Source organism: Adiantum capillus-veneris, chromosome 13 (genome assembly GCF_014529385.1).
Source record: "Adiantum capillus-veneris isolate H3 chromosome 13, ASM1452938v2, whole genome shotgun sequence".
Taxonomy (NCBI): Eukaryota; Viridiplantae; Streptophyta; class Polypodiopsida; order Polypodiales; family Pteridaceae; genus Adiantum; species Adiantum capillus-veneris.
The window spans coordinates 1835099-1859182 of record NC_140943.1 but is presented as its reverse complement, the minus strand read 5'-3'; the positions used below and the strand labels follow the sequence as shown (position 1 = coordinate 1859182).

Below are 24084 nucleotides of genomic sequence, written 5' to 3'. Positions count from 1 at the left end.
AAGGTCCACAAACAAGCCACTATCCTGAGCAAAAATGTGCAAGGCATTCAAGTCACGTTACATTTTCTTTGGGGAGTCACAAATCACCACAATATCATTGGCATAGCAACAATGGAATCCATGTCTCTACCAATTGTGCTCCTCTATCACCCTTCCTCTCTATGTAACCTAAAACCTCATCCACGGACATACCAAAAGGGTAGGGAGAAATGGGCAATCTTGTTTCACCCCAGTAGTGAAGTGAACCGGCTCAGATGTCCCCTCAAAGTGACTACTTGCCCCACTACTATTCTGTATAAAGCCATGACCCCCCAAATCAGTTATGTGGGCACTTCCATCTCATGTAGTATGTGCATCAATCTAGATGTGGGACTTGTTCAAAAGCTTTGCAAAATTCTACAAAGCTACAACAAGTCCTTCTCCCATGTGATCAGTGCTCCTCAATAATAGCTCTAAGTGTCGAAAACCCCTTCGTGAAACCTTCTTGTAATGGTGCTCGTATGCTCTCTCTCTCTCTCTCTCTCTCTCTCTCTCTCTCTCTCTCTCTCTCTCTCTCTCTCTCTCTCTCTCTCTCTGCCCATCTACTCAATTATTGCTCAAGAATGGATGCATACAACAACCTAACCACAATCATGTTAGTGTGATAGTTCCAAGGTTCCATAGGATCTCCTGCCTTGAAGATAAGCACAATAGCGGACCTACTCCAAGTGGAAAGGAGACGCTCGCATATGGCTCGATTGAGCATCACTGCTAAAATATTTTGCAAGCATATCTAGCACGTATAAAGTGCTCTCCCACCAAGCCCTCATGAGCATATGCCCTTTCAAACCTCATTCTCTCCATAGCTTTCTTTACCATCCCGGCAGTAAAGCAAGTGCGTGTTTGTGGGCATGAATTTGGACGATTTGGTAAAGGTGACTATTCCAATGCTGTGTACAGAGATGTTGCGTACTCATCCCAAGTCTCAGTGGAGATAATGGCTAGGATTGGAGAGTGCTCATGAAAATGTATATGTCCCTCATTTGTGTCAGTTGACTCAAAAAATAGCTAGTATAGGTACCGAGTATAGGTACCGCTCTAGTTGAGCAAGATAGGCCCTCTTCTTCCGTCACACTAAGCACCAAAAAGATACTTCGTGATTGAAGGTAGTTCGTGATTGTTTGTACCTAGTGACCTCCAAGAGTCCCTCCCTCTAAAGTCTTACTCTCGTCTCTCCACATTCCTCATCATACCTACTGTTTTGGGGCATGCTTCCAGAACATTGTCTATGCTTTGGCTGAGTGTGTGGGTATGCCTCTATTGTTGCATCACACAATGTCTCTATCAATATTTGGGTGAGCTCCTTTAGTGGTGGTCTTGGCTCCTCTATGCACAATCGTGTGTGAATTCCATCTGTGTAAAGGCAGTCAAACTCTAGAGTGAAGGTGTAGCCAATAGATTTAAACAATTTGTTTGCAATGTCATAGAATATTGTTTGTGAGTTGCCCGTCCTAGCATTTTAAGTCCCTCATAAGGATGATATTCCCTTGCTAGGAGAATTCCCATATGTCATCATCTAAAACCAAGAAAGGGGACTATCCTCTAGACATCACATATACTAAAATACTTAGAGCAAGATAGCATATAGCAACATAATATTTGCCAATCTTTGTCCTCAATCTCACCCACATGTATCTAACCTGCTCATGCCAGTGAACAATGCGCAAGAGTGGTTGTAGCTCCTCTCTGACCTTCCACCCTTCTTCTCGGACCCTTGACCAACTATAGTTCCTGTTTGGCATGTTGTTGCCCATCTCTTGCCCTCAAGTTTGCAAGACTCAAATCCAAACATTCAGGTTTAACAATCCCTGAAGTATGTTAAAGTTTCAAGGGATCAATGGGATTTTATCTCGACCGGCGACAAAGTCTCAAGAAAACCTTGACTTGTATAGTAAAGAGAAAATGGAATAGACTTCATCTATTTGGTCAATAGGGGTTACTTGCGCTCAGTAAGTCTTGAAGGTGACCCTGAACATGCCTTACTTCAACCAGCAGGTATACTCATTAGGACACCAGGTCTACGAGATAAGTGCTTTAAGAAGAAAAATCTAAGGGAAAATATTCAATAGGTAGCGTAGAACCTCGACATTTAAGCCCAAGGATTGAATTCGAAAGAGTACCTACTCTCACCTAAATGTGAAGCTGGCAAATCTATTTGGTGTACACTACTCCCACACCCATGTAATCAACCAAGCTTCTGCCAATGAACCAAAACAGTTATTATGGGTAATAAAGGCAGTCATTAAAAGGAAGACCGCCCAAAAGCAACCCAAGCTTTTATTGCAAAGTAGACGCATGTAGGCCTACACCCTCCAAGACATTACCGAGGGAACTTTCGGCCCCAACAATACCTCACTCGAGGACGAGAGTTTTCGGCGGGCGGAGGGAGAGGGGTGGGGGGGGGGGGGGGGGGGGGGGTTAGGCCTCGGTTGAGTCACGGCTCCGAGGTGACGGCGAACGTCCGATCTTGACAAACTGTGATGCAGGCGTACGATGGACCCAATAGAGCGACGCACAATGGGGCATAGTCCTGACCCTAACATTTCTCCTCAACTCATCGTATAGGTACTACGGATGCATGCTTGGGTTTGAGAGGACCCGGTAACAAGTGACCCCCTCCGTTCTTCAACGTGGAGGTAAACAAGGAGTCCACCTTGCACGGGGACTCTAGACCCAAGTGAGACAGGGCACCCAGCTTGCAAGCGGGGCTCTGTGAGGCCATCGACCAATCGTCAACGATTCTCATCGACAAGCGTCAGCAAGTACTTCACACGAAGGCCTCGATGTCCTATTTGAGATCAGCCATGCACACTCATGAACGCGCATGGAGGCCTTGATGGCCTCTCCAAGATCAACCATGCACATTCATGAACAAGCATCTGATACGCTCCTCGTTCGCAACCGACCGCTATCAACAAATTTCGGTCCGGCCAGCCCAAGGCGGTCAAGGGCATTTTCGTTGATTTTTCAAGTTGGTTTAGAGTGGCATAAGAGGCTTCCAGAGGGACATATACATATATATATATATATATATATATATATAATAGAGAGAGAGAGAGAGATTTTGTTAACATCTAAGGTTTCTCCTTTGTTTGCTCCTCCTCTCTTGCTGACAGCTTGGCATATGGGTAGGGGTGTGCTTCCGTGAGTGTGAGGGTGTTTTGAGTAGATATTGTGTGGGTGTGAGGGTTCTCTTGTATGTGTGAGCTTTTTTCTGCTTTGAACGAGGGGGGGGGGGGGGGGGGGGGGGGGGGGTAAACATCACCCAAGAGTTGTTGGGGTGTTGTTGCTTCGGGCGTACCTGACAACTAGGGGTTAGCTACCAATCCACCCTCGATTCTCATAGCCTCCACCCATGGCTATGAGTTGCAGCTATTGGTCTTAAAGCAAGTGTAGCTTTGGGGCTTGTTGTTGGCACTGGGTGACCGCCACCTCGCCTAGTCTTGGTGCCTCTCTGGACTTATCACTGATCTCAATACCTGTTCAACAGTTTTAAGCTTGTTGTGTGGCAGCAGACCTCTCTCTTCTTCTGCAGATGGCCAGGGCCTTCTTTATGAGAAATCTTTTTCCTGACCTTATGTTAGCTTTTATCACCTGCTCAGTCATAACAATTTTTAAATTTTTTCAGTTTATGACCATTGAGCGCAGTTGTATAACAGCTTTGTGTTGCCATGGCCCCTGCCACACAAAGCTTTTGCTACAAGACATTAGACATGGAAAATTGAGTGGTCTGCACAATGTATTTTCACAAAATTGATTCATCAAATAGGTTCTACCTACACTGCATCAAATAGGTGAAATCACAAAGAAAATAGCTTTCAATAAAAAGGTGAGTGTGCTGCATACGGATGTATCCTTGGATGTGCTCTTTACAAAGTGCAGGCAAGAGCCACTTCGCAGTCTGCTGGCGAACCCAATATCATGACATCCTCACACGAGGTACCAAATCTCGCAATTCAAGCTCACTTCATTAAAACAGACATTCATTTCAATACATCATCAAGTTTCATCATATTGGCATCAAAAAACGCTTTGCAAGCTAGACCTTACTGACACTAAAACTGTAAATCTGGGACCAACATTCACTGCTAAAAATGCAAAAAGATCTGTATTATACAAAAATGTATATGCTACAACCCTGAGTCTGACAAAGAGCTCAAGATTACTTAGCAAAGAATCTCAGATGTTACTCCACAGAAATCAGTATACTCAATCACTCATCTTACTCTGAACAAATTCTTTCCCATTGCTGGAGGCCGAACCCCTCTTCAGAGTTGAACGAGAGAACGCCGGACCTTACAGTCACAGAGCTTATTAGCTGCCTTCAACAAGTTGTTGTGTCTAAAGACTGTCCCTTAGCCACTTCAAAACCCCAGTTGCAGCCGATCTTTCGTAACCAACGTCCAAACATCCAAGGAAAACAAAAATCCAAAGGTTCAGACTTCTGTTGATTAATTCACTATCCTTCTTTGTGGAGCCAGCATACACTTTTACATCATTTTATCTCTCAAGCAAAAACCTTTTCCACACCCAAAAGAAAAACCTTGAGACAGCAAATAAAGCCATGGAACTAAGAACCGGCAGGAAATAGAAATAAATGAGATGAGAGGTTGAAAAGCTTGATGCAGGGCAAAAGTCTTCTTGTAAAACCAATGAGTGCATGCTGATGCATCCGAACTCAGCTCTTGATCCTCGCCTGGTAAGTTGCCATCAAGTCCATGCAAACAAAAAAAAATGGCAGGACGACCAATGGACATTGTTATCTAATGGAAAGGGGGCTTCACTTTGCAAACATATAAGCAAAAACTCATAAAACTTCCATAACATGGTACATAATACACATACTAACTGTGAAACACAAAAGCAGCTAATTCAGGGTCACCCATGACTAACAAGGGGATCACATCCAAAATAATATGCGCAGTTAAGCCTGGACTTGATATGCTCTACCCATCACTTGAATCAACTGCCAAACTAAGGGTGAAAAGTACAGCCAACCCTATATGGGACCCCCACAGACACTTAACCTGGCAACACCGTGTGGTTTCAAAAATAAAAACTTCATGTTCTTTCAAGCCTTGCAATGCTTTAATTCTGGAGGTCTAAAAAAGTTTACACAGAGTACTACAGCTGCATGAAGAGCAGACCTAACAGTAGTGTCTTTGCTAACTAGAGCTTGAAGAATTGAACTTTTAGTGGAGATTAAGAACGAATTAAAAGCTAATAGAGATCTTTGAACACACAAAAAAAACCTTGAAATTTAAAGAAAAAAGAAAATTTAGTAAATTCCTACAAATATATTAATTACTTGTTAGTGCTGAGCAATGAAACAACATGCTAAGAATATTGGCAAACATTTTACAAGAAATCTCAAACTTACAAAAAATCTCAAGAAAAGGCACTTATTCCTAGATGAATCCAGGATAAGCCCAGATTCACCCTTAGGGAAAGTGCAAGGTAGTCACCCACAAGACAATATAACCATCGGCTCCAGCATGCATAGTATTGACTAAATACCACGACATTCCTACTTACGTCGTCAGTGCCCAATAGTGGGTGTAGAAGTAGGTACTAACATATGCTCCCAAACACAGCACACACCACGCACACAAATACATGAGCATACATCAACACAAAGTTCAGCGCACTGAGTTTCTGTCATGACTCTGGAGATCCAAGGGCAGACTCAGCCATAATGAAGCCTAGCACTAAAAAGAACATTAAATCGGAAAAATCACAAGAAAAGGCACTTACCCTGCAAGCTTCTTGAGAGATCCCCAAAGCCCTTCGCCTTCAGTGTTGTCACCAACAGCTCCATTCTCAATTTCTTTTTTACCAGAACTTGAGTCAAAATCATTTGACATGCCTGTAAACATTGATCCCATTGAACGTTTAATTCAACAAGGCACAGGCAAGTCTAGCCAGTCATCCACAATTTCACTTACGTTGTACCCTGCTTGAACGAGTCTTTGAGCTGCTGACTCGAGTTGCATTGGCTTTGTAAAGCTCAGCAAGGTCCTCCACCAGTTCGCGCTGCGTGTCACTGCTCAAGAAAACAGAAACTTCTCGTGACTACCAACAGTAAAACCTTAATTGGAAATACCTGATAAGCTTTCAATCACTTGAAAGTAACCATCAGAGTTGAGTAGGTGGAACACACATCTAACAAAGGCCAGCAAGTTGCAAACCTGAGTCGCGTTGGGATAGACACTTTCACTGTGAAGAGATGGTCTCCTCTCACTGTAGGTTTGTTCAGTTTTGGCACACCCCTTTTTGACAAGACAAGGACATCTCCAGGTTGTGTTCCTGCTGGTATTTGAAGATCTGTCAAACCATCCACAGTTTTCACCTGTCATGGCAAAGGCAGAATTTGTCTGAAAAAAAAGCCTTGATTAAATGAGTGAATTTAAAACTACCCTTAAGTTGGCTATTGATGCAACTTTCATACTACAGACATTCTCTTAAACCATCCACAGTTTTCACCTGTCATGGCAAAGACAGAATTTGTCCGAATAAAAAGCCTTGGTTGAAATAAGTGAATTTAAAACTACTTGTAAGTTGGATACTGATGCAACTTCCATACTACAGACATTCTGTGTCCCAGCATTAGACAATACACCATTCATCCCCCTGTTTTTCTACAAATTTTGAAATATATTGCTCAAGAGCCCTCAATCCCTCTCCAGTTTGAGATTCTCTCTGCCTTTCATGCGAAGATGTTGCTCGATTCCCTGTTTTTCTTAGAAACGTTTCCTCCTGCTTTCCAGAATCAAACACATTGAACACACATTTCTTCACAAACTGAGAAGATATAACTCTTGGGGAATGAGGACCATTCAAAACTAATGGTGTAAGGTTCAAAAACACCACAAATCACAGATAAAATCATCATTTCCAAGTAAAGGATAAAGAAAGTCAAGGCAATTGACCTGCATAACCGCTCCAAGGATCGCATCTGTGAAATTTATTGCCACGCTCGAGTATAAATTGATGCCATCCCTTTGCATATTTGGCACTTCCTTCACATTCAGATATACATAAAGATCTCCTGGAGGACCTCTGCACAGCACATGATTATCTTCATCTAACTCCATCAGGAATGTCCGCAAAAAGACTCTCAGGCACCCATTTATATGCAGTGTGCACTCATGCCACCTTTTCCGTATGAAGGTAGCAAAATGTTATTGCAGAAAAGTCTTACCCTCTTAATCCAGCGTCTCCTTCTCCACGTACACGTAGAGTGCTACCACTGTTGACTCCAGGAGGCACCCTCACTTTAATTAATTTCTTGACCTTAATTCGACCTTCCCCTCCACATTTCTTACAATAACTTGTTATGACCTCACCTTCACCAGCACATGTAGGACATATGGAGACCTGTAGAGCATCATGGAACCTTGATTAATAGAGCCCTATATCAAACACCTGATCCAACCCAACTCGATGTTATGTCAACACCTGTGAAAACATTCCAAATGCAGTCCTACTGGTCTGCATTACTTGGCCCTGTCCTCCACAAGTTGTACATGTCTTCTGGCTGTTACTCGACTTTGCACCACTTCCGTTACACAATGCGCATGTCTCTAAATGCGATGCCTCCAAGCTTTTCTCCGTGCCAAAAATTGCCTCCTCAAACTCCAATGTTACATCAAATCTTAACAAATGACAATCCATGATTTAGGACACATTAAAAGAGACACATAAGGTGTATAGCATGTGCTTTAAACAGGATTCTAACCTCAAGTCCTCCCCCTGGGTCGGCATACCCCTGCTACTTGTTTGGAAGGATGATGGCCCCATGCCACCCATTCCGCTGAACCCGCCACCCATGCTAGTTCCAAATATTGATTCAAATAGATCAAAGGGATTTGTCTAGCATAAGCAGAAAAACGCCTATTATTTGAGGTTACTAAAGAGATGTTCTGTGTATCAATAGAATAACTCTAATTGAAGAGATTACTGTGTAAGTCCCTGCCCCATTGCCAGCAGCAGCTCCCTTGATCCCAGCTTCACCAAATCGATCATAAATTGACTTTTTGTCATCATCAGAGAGAACCTAAGATGGACAAACCAAAGAAAGCAGCCACAAGAAAAGTTTCTTATGAACGTTTTCTATAAAGAGCAAGCTCAACAATGTATATAGAAGTGTCCAAAAATGAAAGAGCAACACGGACTCAATAAATCAACCTCTCTCTCTCCCTCTCTCTCTCTCTCTCTCTCTCTCTCTCATTAACGTGAGGCATGGCGGCTCTTTCATGAGCACTCCCCCCCCCCCCCTACCATTACCTCTACAGAGGCCTGGGGCCAATACGCATCATCTCTATTGTCACATGACACATCCAACCCTATGTGTACATGGACAAGCTATAGCATGAACAAGGTTCAGTCAGTCAAGTCAGTCTAGAATACGAAGTGATCTGGCACTTTTGTGAGTCTGTTCGCAGACCGTGCATGTCCAGACACTTAGAGTAGATGCATATCCTCTGGTTGCACACAACATGATCATCAACATTACAATTAGATTCCAGTCAGAGCCCATCACTAGCATTTTTACAGTGCATAGACCTATTTTCCCTATTTTTAACATTTTTCACTTGTTATTTTTAAGCGACTTTTGTTGGAAAGTAGGTAGGGCAATTTGGCTAAGTTTGTATAAGTAGAAACCTAGCACTAGCACTTTTTGGCAGAAGAGGCAGCAGGAGCACTCGCTCAACAGGCAACTTTTCAGCAGAACCCCCAACAAGCCCTAGCGTTTTTGCATCACAGCAGAAGACTAGCGTTTTTGGACCAGATCAGCCAGTGTTTTTGCATTGGCAACAGCTTGGCATCAGCAAAAAGCAGAAGACTCCCAGCGTTAGCAGATTCTCCATAGCAAGACCATTTTCAGCCCTAGCGTTTTTGCATCTGCAAGACACTTCAGTGTTTTTGCAGATCTTCGCGACAGAATCCCCACAAGCATCAGCGTTTTCAGTTTTCAGCAGTTAGCACCCGCAGAAGAAGTCCCGAACCTCGTAGATCTCACCTTCCCGCAACACTTCCTCGCCGCACGGTGGGATCCATCAAAGTTTACAGTTTCAGCCCGGAAAACGCAGATTTCAGCATCGACATTTTCAGCGGATCGTCGTCGTACCGTCGTCATCGACATAGAGTCAGAATTCAGTAGATAAAGATTTGCAAATTTCAGCCATTAGCAGTCTCAGATTTCAGCCCGTCTCGTCGTCGTCCTCATCGTTGTCAACATCGTCGACAAGTCCAATTATTGTAGAGATTTGTGCAATCATAAGTAGACTGCTCTCGCCATAGAGAGTGGGGCCTTCGGAGGCGGGTTTGACAACATTTCTGGTGTCGTATTCTCTTCTCTCTCTATCTCTCAGTCTCAACACCTTCACTCACAGTGTCCATTCACTTTGTTTGTGTCCATTGCACTCTCTCGTTAAAGAACGGAAGGCTCTCCCTTCCGTAAGTAAAAGGAACCCTTGAGCACAATTCGGAGCACTCATCTTGAGCAAAGTTCAACATTCATTCCGTTGCACCTAACATTGGTATCAGAGCTTTGGCAGTGTTCTGTATCACTCAAGGAAAGAGCCACAAGAACCACATAATTTTTTTTGCTTGTTGAGGTCGCACGAACCCAAGTTCACTTAGGCGTGTCGATTCCTAGTCGTGTTTTTGAAGAGTGACCTGAAACCCAAGAAAGAAGGGCTTGTCCAGCCTCCCCTTGTGCCTCTTTTCACTCATTGAGAGCGGACCGTGCACTTAGCGGCCGGCCAATCGACGTAAGGTGGGAAAAAGCAACCTTGGTGTGAGCGCAAGGCCGCCAAGGGGTGCGCCTGCGGAAAAGAGTAGGACTTGGGTGAAGAGAAGATCCTTCTCTTACACAGATTGCAAGCTAAAGAAGAACCTTAAGAACCTCAAGACTCGCAAGAACCTCAAGAACTCAAGAACCAAGACTCCCAAGAACCCAAGTTCCTTGTGAACTTAACAACCCAAGACCACAAGCACCCACAAGAACCCAAGACTTCAGTGGATGGTCATCACTCGAAGCGGAATGGATACTTCACTTGGAGGTGGTGAGCATGGGAGTGGTGAAGAAGAATTTTTCTCATCGGGAGGTTTTTCCGACCCTTCCCCATCTACGACAAGGATTGCACTAACTCCTATGGAGGCTTTCGACAAGATGGTGATGGACATGAACTTAGAACGCGAAGCAAGAAATGCAGAAAGAAAAGCATGAATTGATCGTAAGTATGAAGAAAGAATGGCAGCCATAGCACGTGAACGCGACAAAAGAGAAGCAGAATTTAATCGCGTGAACAAAGCAAGACAAGCAATGAAGACCGACACATGAAAGAGATGTTGCGACTCTTTTCGCAAGTGCAGGCACAGATGCAAGAGATTCGGGAAAAGGAGACTCTCTCAGTCTCTTCTTCTCCAAAGCAAGACACACAGGAATTACATGATTTGCATGATGATAAGCATGATGAATTGTATGATGATGATGAGCATGATGATTTAAATGACAATGACGAGCATGATGATTTGCATGATGATCGCGATGTGATTTCTCACGAGCACAATGATTTGTATGATCAAGACGTGATTCTTCACAAGGATGATGGTTTAGTTGATGCTTTTTCTAGCGAACCTAACCTCGTTACAGATTCGATCAATCACGAAGAATCGATCTTGGCTTTCGAGTCAAGGTCTATAGCACTCCCACAGGCAGATTCGATCCCGAAGAACCAATCTTGGCTCTCGAGCCTAGTGAGACGTGCTCAACGTACAAGATGTCATGCCTAGGAAAAGGGATCACATAAAGACGCTGACTAAAATACAAGAAACGATCATGAATGAAACATTCGAACAATGCGTGCTGACTAATCATTCGAACACATAGTACTTCCTGTGGGGGTTCTTTGGACCTCATGAATGAGCACGGATGTATGCGGATTATTCATGAAAAGCTCAAAAGTATGCAATCAAGGAAGTCACATTTCATGTCTCTTCCTTGACACGACACAGTTGTAGAAAGAGCACATGAAAGTATGAGCACCAAGCATGGGCATTTCTGTTGTGAATTGCCACAGTGGATTGATTTAGATCAGAAAGAAAAGATTCGATCTCGTTGTTTGCATGTCTTGGATGAATGGGTTGGCACTCCATCTATTTGTTCATCTACATTGCATGCACAGTCTTTTGAGAAGACGAGATTTTTTCCAATCACTTTACATGGAATAGGTATGTTCAAGGTTTTGTGTTGGAAGTGGTTTCAGGAATTTTCAGCCATGGAGATTCTTAAAGAAGGTAGACGCATGACTCTAGACGATGTGGAAGTATTGAAGATGACTTTGTGTCGCTTTCGGCGTGGCCCAAAGAAGCAAGCGTTACAGACCTTTATGAAGTTCAAGTATCGCATGACCCACACATCAAAGTGGCCAGGCGAAGAGTCCTTTCCAAGATTCCGGATGTTATTGGCGATCTCCCTCGACGCCATAAAGTTCGGTACCAATACCTCACTTTGAAAAGGAGGGGATGTCACGTGACACATTCAACCCAATGTGTATGTGGACAAGCTACAGCATCAACAAGGTTCAGTCAGACAAGTCACTCTAGAATACGAAGTGATTTGGCACTTTTGTGAGTCTGTTCGCAAACCGCGCATGTCCAGACACTTAAGAGTAGATGCCTATCCTCTGGTTGACACAGCATGATCATCAGCATTATGATTAGATTCTAGTCAGATCCCATCACTAGCATTTTTCAGTGCATAGACCTATTTTTCCTATTTTTGACATTTTTCACTTATTATTTTTAAGTGACTTTTGTTGGAAAGTAGGTAGGGCAATTTTGCTAAGTTTGTATAAGTAGATGTCACGTGACACATCCAACCCTATGTGTCCATGGACAAGCTACACCACGATCAGGGTTCAGTCAGTCCAGTCAGTCTAGATTTAGCAGTGATCTGGCACTCTTGTGAGTCTATTCGTAGACTGTGCATGCCCAGTCACTTAGCATAGATGCATATCCTCTGGTTGCACACAGCATGATCATCAGTATTCCCTTCAGAATCATCAGATTCAGTCAGGGGAATTTTCCAGTGCATTTAGCCTATTTTCCCTATTTTTGACATTTTTCACTTATTATTTTTAAGTGACTTTCCAACAAAAGTAGGTAGGGCAATTTTGCTAAGTTTGTATATAAGCAAACCCAAGTTAGCACTAAAAGGCAGAAGAGGCAACAGGAGCTCCAGCTCAACAAACACCTTCTCAGCAAAAACCCTGGCGTTTGCAGATTCCCTTCACCGCCAGACATTTCCCTCTCTTGGCATTTTCAGCCTTGATTTTTCAGCCTTGATTGATCGCCATCCTCATCTAGCCCTAGCGTTTCCAGTTTGGCATCGCCACAGTACCCTACAGCCTAGCGTTTGCAGATCGCCATCAGCAGTACCAGATCCCCTAGCATTTTCCATTGCTGCCATCGCCAAAACTTCCCAGCTACCTAGCGTTTTTGCTAGCGTTTCTCAGATCTGCCAGCGTTTGATATTTTCAGTCAATCTGCAGCAAAAGAGGCAGCGTTTTCAGCAGTTAAGGACAGCAGCAGATTCAGCCCTAGTTGGCTGCAGAAGATAGCTATTTTCAGCCCATAAAAACGCAGCCAAAACAGTCATTTTCAGCCACCGAAACAGCCCCGAAATTCAGCAGTTAGAAGACCAAAGATTTCAGCCCTAAAGTTGTCCTCGCCATCCCCGTCGTCGTCACCGACATAGTCTCAGGTTGCATCAGTCCATTGCATCGTCATTGTACCACTTTGTGCAATCATAAGTAGACCACTCTCGTTGACGAGAGTGGGGCCTTCGGAGGAGGGTTTTACAACGTCTCTGATGTCGTATCTCTCTTCTCTCTCTATCTCTCAGTCTCATACACTTGCACGCACAGTGTCCATTCACCTTGTTTATGATCATAGCATTCTCTCACTAAGAACGGAAGGCTCTACCTTCCATAAGAACAAAAGGAACCTTGAGCACAGTTCGGAGCACTCATCTTGAGCAAAGCGCAAACAATCATTCCGCTGCACCTAACATTGGTATCAGAGCTTTGGCAGTGTTCTGTATCACTCAAGGAAAGAACCACAAGAATTTTTTTTTGCTTGTTGAGGTCGAACGAACCCAAGTTCTCTTGGGCGTGTCGATTCCTAATCGTGTTTTGTTGAAGAGTGACAAGAATCCCAAGAAAGAAGGGCTTGTCCAGCCTCCCCTTGTGTCTCTTTTCACTCATTAAGAGCGGACCGTGCACTTGGAAGCCGGCCAATCGACGTGAGGTGGGAAAAAGCAACCTTGGTGTGAGCACAAGGCCGCTAAGGGGTGCGCCCGCGGAAAAGAGTAGAACTCGGATGAAGGGAAGATCCTTCTCAAATGCGATTTGCAAGCGAAAGAAAACCTCAAGAACCTCAAGACCCTCAAGAACTCAAGAACCCAAGAACCCACGAGAACCACGACTTCAGAATGATCATCACTCGAAGCGGAATGGATACTTCGCTTGGAGGTGATGAGCATGAGAGAGACGAAGAAGAATTTTCCCCACCATGAGGTTTTTCCGACCCTCCCCCTTCCCCATCTACGACACTGATTGCACTAACTCCAATGGAGGAGTTGGAGCTGTTGTTTATGGAACAAAATTTACAACGCGAAGCAAGAAATGCCGCAAGAATGGCAGCCATAGCGCGCAAGCACACTTGGAAGCCAAAGAACGACAAGCCAAATTGGATCGTGAATTCAAAGAAAGAAAAGCAGAAATGGAACGCAGACACGCAGAAGACGAAGCAGAAAGACAAGCAGAGAACAAAGCAAGACAAGCAGAATTTGATCGCGAGATCAAAGCAAGAAGGGAAGAGCTCTTGCGACTCTTTTGTCAAGCTCACGCACAGATGCAACAGAATCAAGAAAAGGAGACTCTCTCAGTCTCTTCTTCTCCAAAGCATGACACACACGATTTGCATGATTGTGTGAAGCATGATGATGATTTGGATGACAAAGATAAGAATGATGATTTGAATGATATTGCTAAGCATGATGATTTGGATGATAAAGACCAGCATGATGATTTGCATGATCAAGATGTGATTTCTCACAAGCATGATGATTTGCATGATCAAGATGTGATTTCTCACAAGCATGATGAGTTGCATGAAGAAGATGTGATTGTTCACAAGGATTATGTGTTAGTGGATGCTTTTTCTAACGAAGCTAATCTCGTTGCAGAATTGATCAATCACGAAGAACCGATCTTGACTTTCAAGTCGAGGTCCACAGAAACCCCACAGGAAGATCCGATCAAACAAGAAGAACCAATCTTGGCTCTCGCACCTAGCTCCAAAGAACCCTCACAGGAAGTATTCTATGTTCGCATGATTGATACGCACACATTGTTCGAATGTTTCATTCGTCATCGTTTCCTGTATTTTAGTCTGCGTCTTTATGTGATCCCTTTTCCTAGGCATGACATATTGTATGTTGAACACGTTTCTCTCATGGATGAGCACCAATGTATGCGGATCTTTCATGAAAAGCTGAAAAGTATGTGTGTACATTCCATGTCTCTTCCTTGGCATGACACAATTTCCGAATGAGCACATGAAAGTATGAGCACCAAGCATGCGCATTTCCATTGTGTTTTGCCACAGTTGATTGCTCTAGATCAAAAGAGAGAGATTTGATCTCATTGTTTGCATATGTTTGGTGAACGGTTTGTCACTCCGTCTCTATATTCATCTACATTGCATACACAGTCTTTAGCGAAGACAATATTTTTTTCCACTCACTTTACATGGAATGGGTATGCTCATGTTTTTGTGTTGGAAGTGGTTTTAGGAATTTTCAGGCTCGGAGATGCAGAGTTACCCGGAACGCGGAACGGGAACGGGAACGGCGACGGGCCTCCCTGCGGAACGAGGGAACGGGAATGGGCCCGGAACGGGAACGGCAGGCTAAAAAAACACCCAAATATTATTTTTTTTAGTGTTATGTGTTTGAATACAAGTAGTATTAGAGTCCTTTGACTCTAATACCCACAAAATTGAAAAAACACGATTCGAAGACCATTTAACCTTATTATGACTTGATTGGGATGTGAGGCGCCTAGAGTACATAGCCAGATGAACAACAATGAGCAAACACAATGCCCATAGTACATACACAATGCTCTCAAATAATTGCAAGCGTAGTAGTCAGAGATAACACTTTGGAATTAATTATGGCTAACATAGTAACAAGCCTCAAGGGCCGCCAACGGCCAAGGTGCTACAAAAAAACCAAAGGGGGGCAAAGTTCAAACCAAACTTCAGTGACCACAATACCAAAAGACTGAAGGTGACAAATACCATAAAGATGCTAGTAGCTACAAATGGCAAAGAGGGCAAGGCTCAAGCAGCCATACAAAAAGGTGGATAAATGGCAAAGACTCAAGACTCAAGAGCCACTAGCCTGAGAGGCCTCCCAATCCGTAGTAGCCGGCTGTAAATCATGCACATCCTCCCATTCCTCATCATCGAGGTCTAGGTCCGGCTCGATCTCAGCCACAGATGAAGTACCTGGTGTTGGTGGATGTGCATCTCCACCCGCCTGAGAAGCCTCTTGCTCCATCTCCCACTGTGTAAAAGGATCTGTCTGTTTGTCTGTACTCTTGCAAAGCATTTTCAAATTTGCGCTGACGAAGACAAGATCATTAGCCTTCTCCACTCCAAGCCGATTTCTCTTCTTGGAAGCAATGTGGCTAAAGGTACTCCACAATTGCTCCAAGCATGAGGTACTAACTGACTAGCTGAGAATACGGATCGCCAATCTCTGGATCTCAGGGCCATCATAGCCATAGTCCTCCCACCAAAGCACTGAACCTATTTTCCTGCGATCAATCTGAGCATCTGGACTGCCAAATGACCCCCGCATCTCTCTGTACTGTCTCAGCTGATCTCTGACAATGCGTCGCTCATCTCTGTCTAGAACCATCTTGTTTAAGATCTCTGTAAATTGGTTCATGACTTCCCTATCTGTCTCTTGCCCTGCACCTTGGAACTCTGGATCCACCATGTACGCTGCCCCGTGTAAAGGAGAGGCATATGAATTCCACCTCGAGCTGCAAAGCGCATGGATCTCCTCATATCGCTCTGCGTTCGGCTCAAGCTGTGCAAGCTGCTCAATCATGCGGTCCATTGTCTCATAAATCTTGCCAATGCAAGGATCCATGCCATCCAGAACTCGAAGCAAATGAACCACCGGTTTTACCTGTGCATCTAGACTCTTGAGCTCCTTCCAGAACTCAAGATCCTCTGCCTTATCCTTGCACAAAATCCCTGCAACTGTCTTTGCATAGGGGGAGGTGGTGAACTCATCACTGATGAAGACCTGTCAGACCGCATTTTGACATTCAGACAGCCTGCGTACAAGAAGAAAGTTGAATGCGAAGCGGGTATCTGAATACTTTAGAAGCACTTTGCCGCCCAATCTCTTGAGGTACTCACTCCGAACCAAGTTGTGATTGTTGATGAAAGTAACCATCTTCACTACATCAGCAATGACTGGAGCAATCCAGTCTAGCTTGCCAATGTCTTTTAGAAGGTTGTTCAAGCAGTGTGCCATGCAAAAGCACACTGTCACATGCGGATAGTGGCCCTCTATGATAGCTGCTGCTACCCTGTTTGATGCCTCCCCATCTGTGACAAAGGCCACCACGTGTTGCTCACCGATGGTTTCTATGGCCGCTGTCCACTCTGCAGAGAAGACATCGGCGGACTTGCCACTCTCAGTGGCATCATGAGAGTGCACAAAGTACATCTCTCCACTGGAGTATGCGACGAGACCATGGATAGATCTCTTCCTTGTATCGCTCCACCCGTCAGCAATGAGGGAAACACCATGTTTTGCCCAAAGACGCTGAATGTTGAGAGTTTCTTGCTCCACGATAGCCTTCTCTGATCGAGCAAGGTGGTTCGGAGAGCCTCTGAAGATGGCGGCACATAGCCGGTGCCATACTCTCCTATCCGTTGCACCATGACTTTCCAATACTCCGACCTATTTCGATCAAACATAGAAGAGGTTAGTATCAAAAAAGTGGAAACGACGATAACGGAAGAAATGAGAGAGAAGATTGATGAATCATAAAACAATGAACATACCTCGCTGCGACAAATGGGATATGGTTGTGATAGAAGAATCGGGCCACGGCCGCATCCACCTCTTCCTTCTTCTTTGGGTCCCAAGAGGTGGCAAGGGTCTTTTGGCGACGAATTGGACCTTTTGAAGATGCACCAACACCTACACCGGGTAGAGAGGAAGAAGGGAAAATGAGGGTCTTTGGATCAATACCTTTGCGTGCCGGCTTGGCTTTATGGTTGAATTGCCGATCCTTTTCCTCGAGCTCCTTCCTCTTCTCGATGGTTACGTTGGCACAAAATTTCACCTCATGTCCCGGCACTCGAAGAAAGTGTGCCCTCACTTTGTCATGCCCCCCTTTCCGCGTGTAAGAGCATAGCTTGCATCCCCATGCACGAGAACCTCCCGCCGCCGACAAGGTGCCCTCAGAGGTCACTTCATCCCACCACGACCATTCCTTCGCCTTTTGAGTGTTGCACGCATGAACGGAGGGGGTTGAACGAGAAGAAGAGGCCATGGATGATGGATTATCCGTGAAGGAGAGAGCTTGATCTTGAACTTTGAGAGAGAGAGAGGGATTGAGAGAGAGAGGCTTGCCGCTTGATTCCGTGAGAGCTTGAGCCTTGAGCCTTGAAAGTTGAGGGTTAGAACTTAGAAGTTAGCCCAAGAGAGAGAGAGGTTGAGAGCTTGAGCCTTGAGGCATGCCGCGGCGCCACACTATGGCTTGAGAGTTGAGAGCAAGCTAGGGAGAATGAGCTTGGCTTGAGAGTTGAGAGCAAGGCTCAAGCAAGGGAGAATGGGCCTTGAGGCTTGATGAGTGTGTGAAGAATGGGGGAGGAGGGGGGCATTATATACTTTTTTCACTGCTGAAAATGGCCGTTGGCTGCCCAACAGTCATTTTTTTAAATTTCAAAAACTGCCGTTGGGGCCGTTCCGGCCTGTTCCAGTGGTCCTGTTCCGGTGACAGCTTTCAGCCGGAACGCCATTCCGTTCCGACGCGTTCCAGAAACCTCCAGGCGGCCGGAACGCCGTTCCGGCGTTCCAAGGCCCTAAAATGCCATTCCCCGGTAACTCTGCGGAGATTCTTGAAGAAGGTGGACCTACGTCCATAGAAGAAGTGGAAGCATTGAAGGAGACTCAGAAGACTTTGTGTCTCTTTCGGCGCGGCCCAAAGAAGCAAGCGTTGCAGACCTTTATGAAGTTCAAGTACCGCACGACCCACACATCAGAGTGGGCCGGCGAAGAGTCCCTTCCAGGACTCCGGATGCTATTGGCGATCTCCCTCGACGCCATACACTTCGGTACCAGTACCTTACTTTGAAAAGGAGGGGATGTCACGTGACACATCCAACCCTATGTGTCCGTGGACAAGCTACAGCACGATCGGGCTTCAGTCAGTCCACTCAGTCTAGATTTAGCAGTGATATGATACTTTGTGAGTCTATTCGTAGACCGTGCATGCCCAATCACTTAGCATAGATGCATATCCTCTGGTTGCACACAGCATGATCATCAGTATTCCCTTCAGAATCCATCAGATTCAGTCAGGGGAATTTTCCAGTGCATTTAGCCTATTTTCCCTATTTTTGATATTTTTTACTTATTATTTTTAAGTGACTTTCCAACAAAAGTAGGTAGGGCAATTTTGCTAAGTTTGTATATAAGCAAACCCAAGTTAGCACTAAAAGGCAGAAGAGGCAATAGGAGCTCCCGCTCAACAGGCACCTTCGCAGCAAGAACCCCATCAGAACCCTGGCGTTTGCAGATTCCCTTCATCGCCAGACATTTCCCTCTCTTGGCGTTTTCTGCCTTGATTGATCCCCATCCACATCAGCCCTAGCGTTTCCAGTTTGGCATCACCACACTACCCTACAACCTAGCGTTTGCAGATCGCCATCAGCAGTACCAGATCCCCTAGCATTTTCCATTGCTGCCATCGCCGGAACTTCCCAGCTACCTAGCGTTTTTCAGATCTGCCAGCATTTTGTATTTTCAGCCAATCTGCAGCAGAAGAGGAAGCGTTTTCAGCAGTTAAGGACGGCAGCACATTCAGCCCTAGTTGGTTGCAGAAGATAGCTATTTTCAGCCCATAAAAACGCAGCCAAAACAGTCATTTTCAGCCACCGAAACAGCCCCGAAATTCAGCAGTTAGAAGACCAAAGATTTCAGCCCTAAAGTCGTCGTCATCACCGACATAGTCTCAGGTTGCATTAGTCCATTGCATCGTCATTGTACCACTTTGTGCAATCATAAGTAGACCACTCTCGCCGACGAGAGTGGGGCCTTCAGAGGAGGGTTTTACAACGTCTCTGGTGTCGTATCTCTCTTCTCTCTCTATCTCTCGGTCTCATACACTTGCACACACAATGTCCATTCACTTTGTTTATGATCATAGCATTCTCTCACTAAGAACGGAAGGCTCTACCTTCCATAAGAACAAAAGGAACCTTGAGCACAGTTCGGAGCACTCATCTTGAGCAAAGCGCAAACAATCATTCCGCTGCACCTAACAGTAGAAACCTAGCGCTAGCACTTTCTAGCAGAAGAGGCAGCAGGAGCACTCGCTCAACAGGCAACTTCTCAGCAGAACCCCCAACAAGCCCTAGCGTTTTTGCATCACAGCAGAAGGCTACTGGTTTTGGACCAGATCAGCCAACGTTTTTGCACTGGCAGCAGCTTGGCGTCAGCAAGAAGCAGAAGACTCCCAACGTTAGCAGATTCTCCACAGCAAGACCATTTTCAGCCCTAGCGTTCTTGCAAATCTTCGCAACGAAATCCCCGCATCAGCGTTTTCAGTTTTCAGCAGTTAGCACCCGCAGAAGAAGTCCCGAACCTTGTAGATCTCACCTTCCCGCAGAAGTTCCTCGCCGCACGGTGGGATCCATCGAAGTTTACAGTTTCAGCCCGGCAAACGCAGATTTCAGCATCGACGTTTTCGACGCGTCCTCGTCGTACCGTCGTCATCTACATCGTCATCGACATAGAGTCAGAATTCAGCAGATAAAGATTTGCAGATTTCAGCCATTAGCAATCTCAGATTTCAGCCCATCTCGTCGCTGTCCTCATCGTCGTCGACATCGTCAGCAAGTCCAAGCATTGTAGAGATTTGTGCAATCAATAGTAGACCGCTCTCGCCATAGAGAGTGGGGCCTTCGGAGGAGGGTTTGACAATTTGTCTGGTGTCGTATTCTTCTCTCTCTATCTCTCAATCTCAATACGTTCATCCACAGTGCTCAGCACTTTGTTTGTGTCCATTGCACTCTCTCACTATAGGAACGGAAGGCTCTCCCTTCCATATGTCACAAGACGGGCACAACGTGCCAATAGAAAAGAACAGACTGAACAGACTTTTAGCACTTCAATAAAAACACAGAGAGAGAGAGAGAGAGAGAGAGAGAGAGAGAGAGAGAGAGAGAGAGAGAGAGAGAGAGAGAGACGACACTTGACATGGAGTGGCGGAATTCCACCCCAGAGAGTATTGGCCCCAAACCTTGGCGCCCCTTTCGGTATTTCTTTATATTGCATCAACACAGTACAAGCCGGTACTCCAAACTCTGCACCTTCTCTAGGAAGCATGCCAAAGAATGAGCGCTAACCTCTTATTTAAAGGCCCTTGGCCTGAGAAGCAGTAGTGAAAAGCCTTCAAACTTTAAAGCATCTACTCCAAAAGCAAAGCCAAAAAGCTGTCAGCGTAAATCACGGAAATCCGTACAGCTGCCACATCATCAGCGAGCGCAAAACACGAAAATCCGTACAACCTGCCACGTCATCATGGCAACGCAATTTTTGGAAAACTGCCATGTCATCAGTAAGCGGGTCCTGCTTTATTTTAATCTTTATGTCACTTGGGGTCCCATCGGACGGGGTCCCCATAAGTTGGTAGGATTTCTTCTTCTTAGGGTTTAGGCCCCTCGGCCGACATCTGCAAGTTGATTCCCTTCTTCAAGGCTCTGACACGTCAACAGTTTGTGACATTTGCCCTTCTTGAAAGAGAGTAATCGTCCACGATTACAGCATATCTGCAAAACAACTCAAGTTAGCTCAAAAATTTCCAAGGGTCATTCCGAGGGACAATCAGTTTGCTCTTTTTGTTAAGGAGTTAGCTTCTTCTTTCGGCTCTTTTGATGAAGGAGTTAGCTTCTCCTTTCAGCTCTTTTGATCAAGGAGTTAGCTTCTCCTTTCGTCCAGATCGGAACTCTTGATAATCCGGCGTAGTAAAATTAGCCATCACACCCACCCCGTACTGATCTTCCACGGGTGTCTTGATACACTAAAATTACATACCTGGGCAATCTCATCCAATTAGGAATATTCAGTGGTTGGCACATCACAATGCAACACAAATGCCCACATATGCATGTTACAAGACATAGAAACATAAAGCTGCCGATGAACACTCCTCCCGCATAACCTAACAAGGTCCGGGCTGGGAGATATTCAACAACTCCCTCATCACTCCTCCCGCATAACCTAAAAAGGTTCGGGCCGGGAGATATAAAGGCCTTTTACAACCAAATGCCCCCCAAACCGCAGCCTGCATCGTTTGGAGGTGCTGAGAGTAACCACTGCTCATACTTCTTAATACTCCTCCCGCATAACCATCCAAGTCCAGGCCGAGAGTCACAACAACAATCATTTTACAAGCATACAACCAAACGCTTCCCAGCCATCGGCCTGCGTCGTTCGGAGGTTCAAACAATAGCAAAACAACATTTCTCACTACTCCATCCGGAAGTAAAATCACCAATCATTGAAACCAGTATTAAAACCAGAGTCAAACATTTCAAATCGGCACCAAGACAAGTTCAAAACAGATACCATCCATTTCAAACAAATTCCAAACAGGATCACCAAACAAGTTCTCAAACAGAACTCAAAAACAATCTCGACATCAGCCGAGCTCGCAAAAGTCAACTGACTTTCCATCCTGAAACCTGCAACAAAAAAATTAGGGTTAGGTTCCTTGCATAAGGTCGTAGCCGACGACAGCATGGTCCATCAGCTCTTGGACAGACAATGTTCCTCTCGTGATGATGGTAGTCCTAAGATAGCAATCGCACTGGACCTCCAAGGTAATCTGCTCGTGAAGAGACATCTACTGAGAGATGTCAAGAAAGTTCAAGTTATAATCTGCTAGGGTTTCATGGCAAGCATTTCAAGATACCCCACTCTGCCAGAAGTTGCACTCCGAAGGAAGATGTCAAAAACCATATAACTTCGGACAAAAGTTTTCTTGAAAGCTTGCCAAGTCCTTGGAAGTGTGCGGCTTGGTAGCTGTAGACATCAACATCTGTATGGCACTCTCTCTGAGAAAACGGCAGCTCGAAACAAATATTGGATCCTTCTGTTGCAAGTGATCTTAATGGCTTATGTCCTGTAAGACATGAGCAGTTAAGACGGGAGCACGCATGATGCGCAATGAAGTAAGGGTGGGAGTGGCTGATAGGTCCGGGTTGGAGGGCGAAGATACCTCGGATAAATTCCAAAAGTCTCTGGTTTGCTCTAATGGCTCTTTTGTGGGACCGGTATGCTTTCAAAAAAAGCACACGCCTGACGCTCTGATATTACTGTCACAAGATGGGCACCACATGCCAATAGAAAAGAACAGACTGAACAGACTTTTAGCACTTCAATAAAAACAGAACTAAGAGAGAGAGACGACATGCGACACGGAGTGGCGGAATTTCACCCAAGAGAGTATTGGCCTCAAACCTTGGCGCCCCTTTCGGTATTTCTTTATATTGTATCAACACAGTACAAGCCGGTACTCCAGACTCTGCCCCTTCTCCAGGAAGCATGCAAGAGAATGAGCCCTAACCTCTTATTTAAAGGCCCTTGGCCTGAAAAGCAGTTATAGTGAAAAGCCTTCAAACTCAAAAGCATCTAGTCCAAAAGCAAAGCCAAAAAGCTGCCAGCATAAATCACGGAAATCCGTACAGCTACCACATCATCAGCCGATGCAAGACACGAAAATCCGTACAACCTGCCACGTCATCATGTCAACACAATTTTCGCAAAACTGCCATGTCATCAGTTTGCGGGTCTTGCTTTATTTTCATCTTTATGTCACTTGGGGCCCCATCGGACAGGATCCGCATAAGTTGGTAGGACTTCTTCTTCTGTTACTTGTTCTTCTTAGGGCTTAGGCCCCTTGGCCGACATCTGCAAGTTGATTCCCTTCTTCAAGGCTTTGACACGTCAACAGTTTGTGACACCGTAAGTAAAAGGAACCCTTGAGCACAGTTCGGAGCACTCATCTTTAGCAAAGTTCAACATTCACTTCCGCTGCACCTTAGAATGGGAGTGGCGAAGAAGAGTTTTCCCCACTAGGAGGTTTTTCCGAACCTCCCCCTTCCCCATCTACGCAAAAGATTACACCAGATCCTATGGCAGCTTTCATGATGATGGACAGGAAGATAGAAAGCGACGAAAGAATAGCAGCCCTAGCGCGCAAATATGAAGAAAGAATGGCAACCATAGCGCGTGAGCACGAGCAAGCACGCTTGGAAGCCAAAGTAAGAAAAGCCAAATTGGATCGTGAGTTCGAAGAAAGACAAGTAAAATTGGATCGTGAGAACAAAGAAAGACAAGCAGAATTTGATTGTGAGAACAAAGAAAAACAAGCAGAATTTGATCGCGAGATCAAAGCAAGAAAAGAGATGAGCGACCAACACATGAGAGAGTTCTTGCGACTTTTTCCTATTACGTAGGCGCTAACTCAACAGAATCAAGAGAAGGAGACTCTCTCGGTCTCTTCTTTTCCAAAGTGTGACACACATGATTTGAATGATAATGATAAGCATGATGAATTGGATAATAATGACGAGCATGATGATTTGCAGGATCAAGATGTGATTACTCACAAGAATGATGATTTGCAGGATAAAGATGTGATTGTTCAT

The 24084-nt window shown here is 45.0% G+C and overlaps 1 protein-coding gene across 2 annotated transcripts in view; it reads right to left on the bottom strand.

Moving 5' to 3' along the window:
* Positions 1-4107: 4107 nt before the first annotated feature.
* The window catches only part of LOC147443508 (Molecular chaperone Hsp40/DnaJ family protein), a 70770-nt gene continuing 50793 nt past the window's right edge, over positions 4108-24084 (bottom strand). Inside the window, exons 3-11 of one of the 2 annotated variants that reach the window (XM_086526318.1) lie at positions 8000-8095; positions 7778-7911; positions 7498-7693; positions 7241-7416; positions 6969-7098; positions 6228-6388; positions 5985-6082; positions 5794-5905; positions 4108-4426 (exon numbers count right to left, since the gene is read on the bottom strand). In XM_086526318.1, coding sequence (XP_086382444.1) covers positions 4381-4426; positions 5794-5905; positions 5985-6082; positions 6228-6388; positions 6969-7098; positions 7241-7416; positions 7498-7693; positions 7778-7911; positions 8000-8095 — 1149 coding nt within the window. In that variant the 3' untranslated portion in view covers positions 4108-4380. The other variant, XM_086526317.1, reaches the window with a different exon arrangement.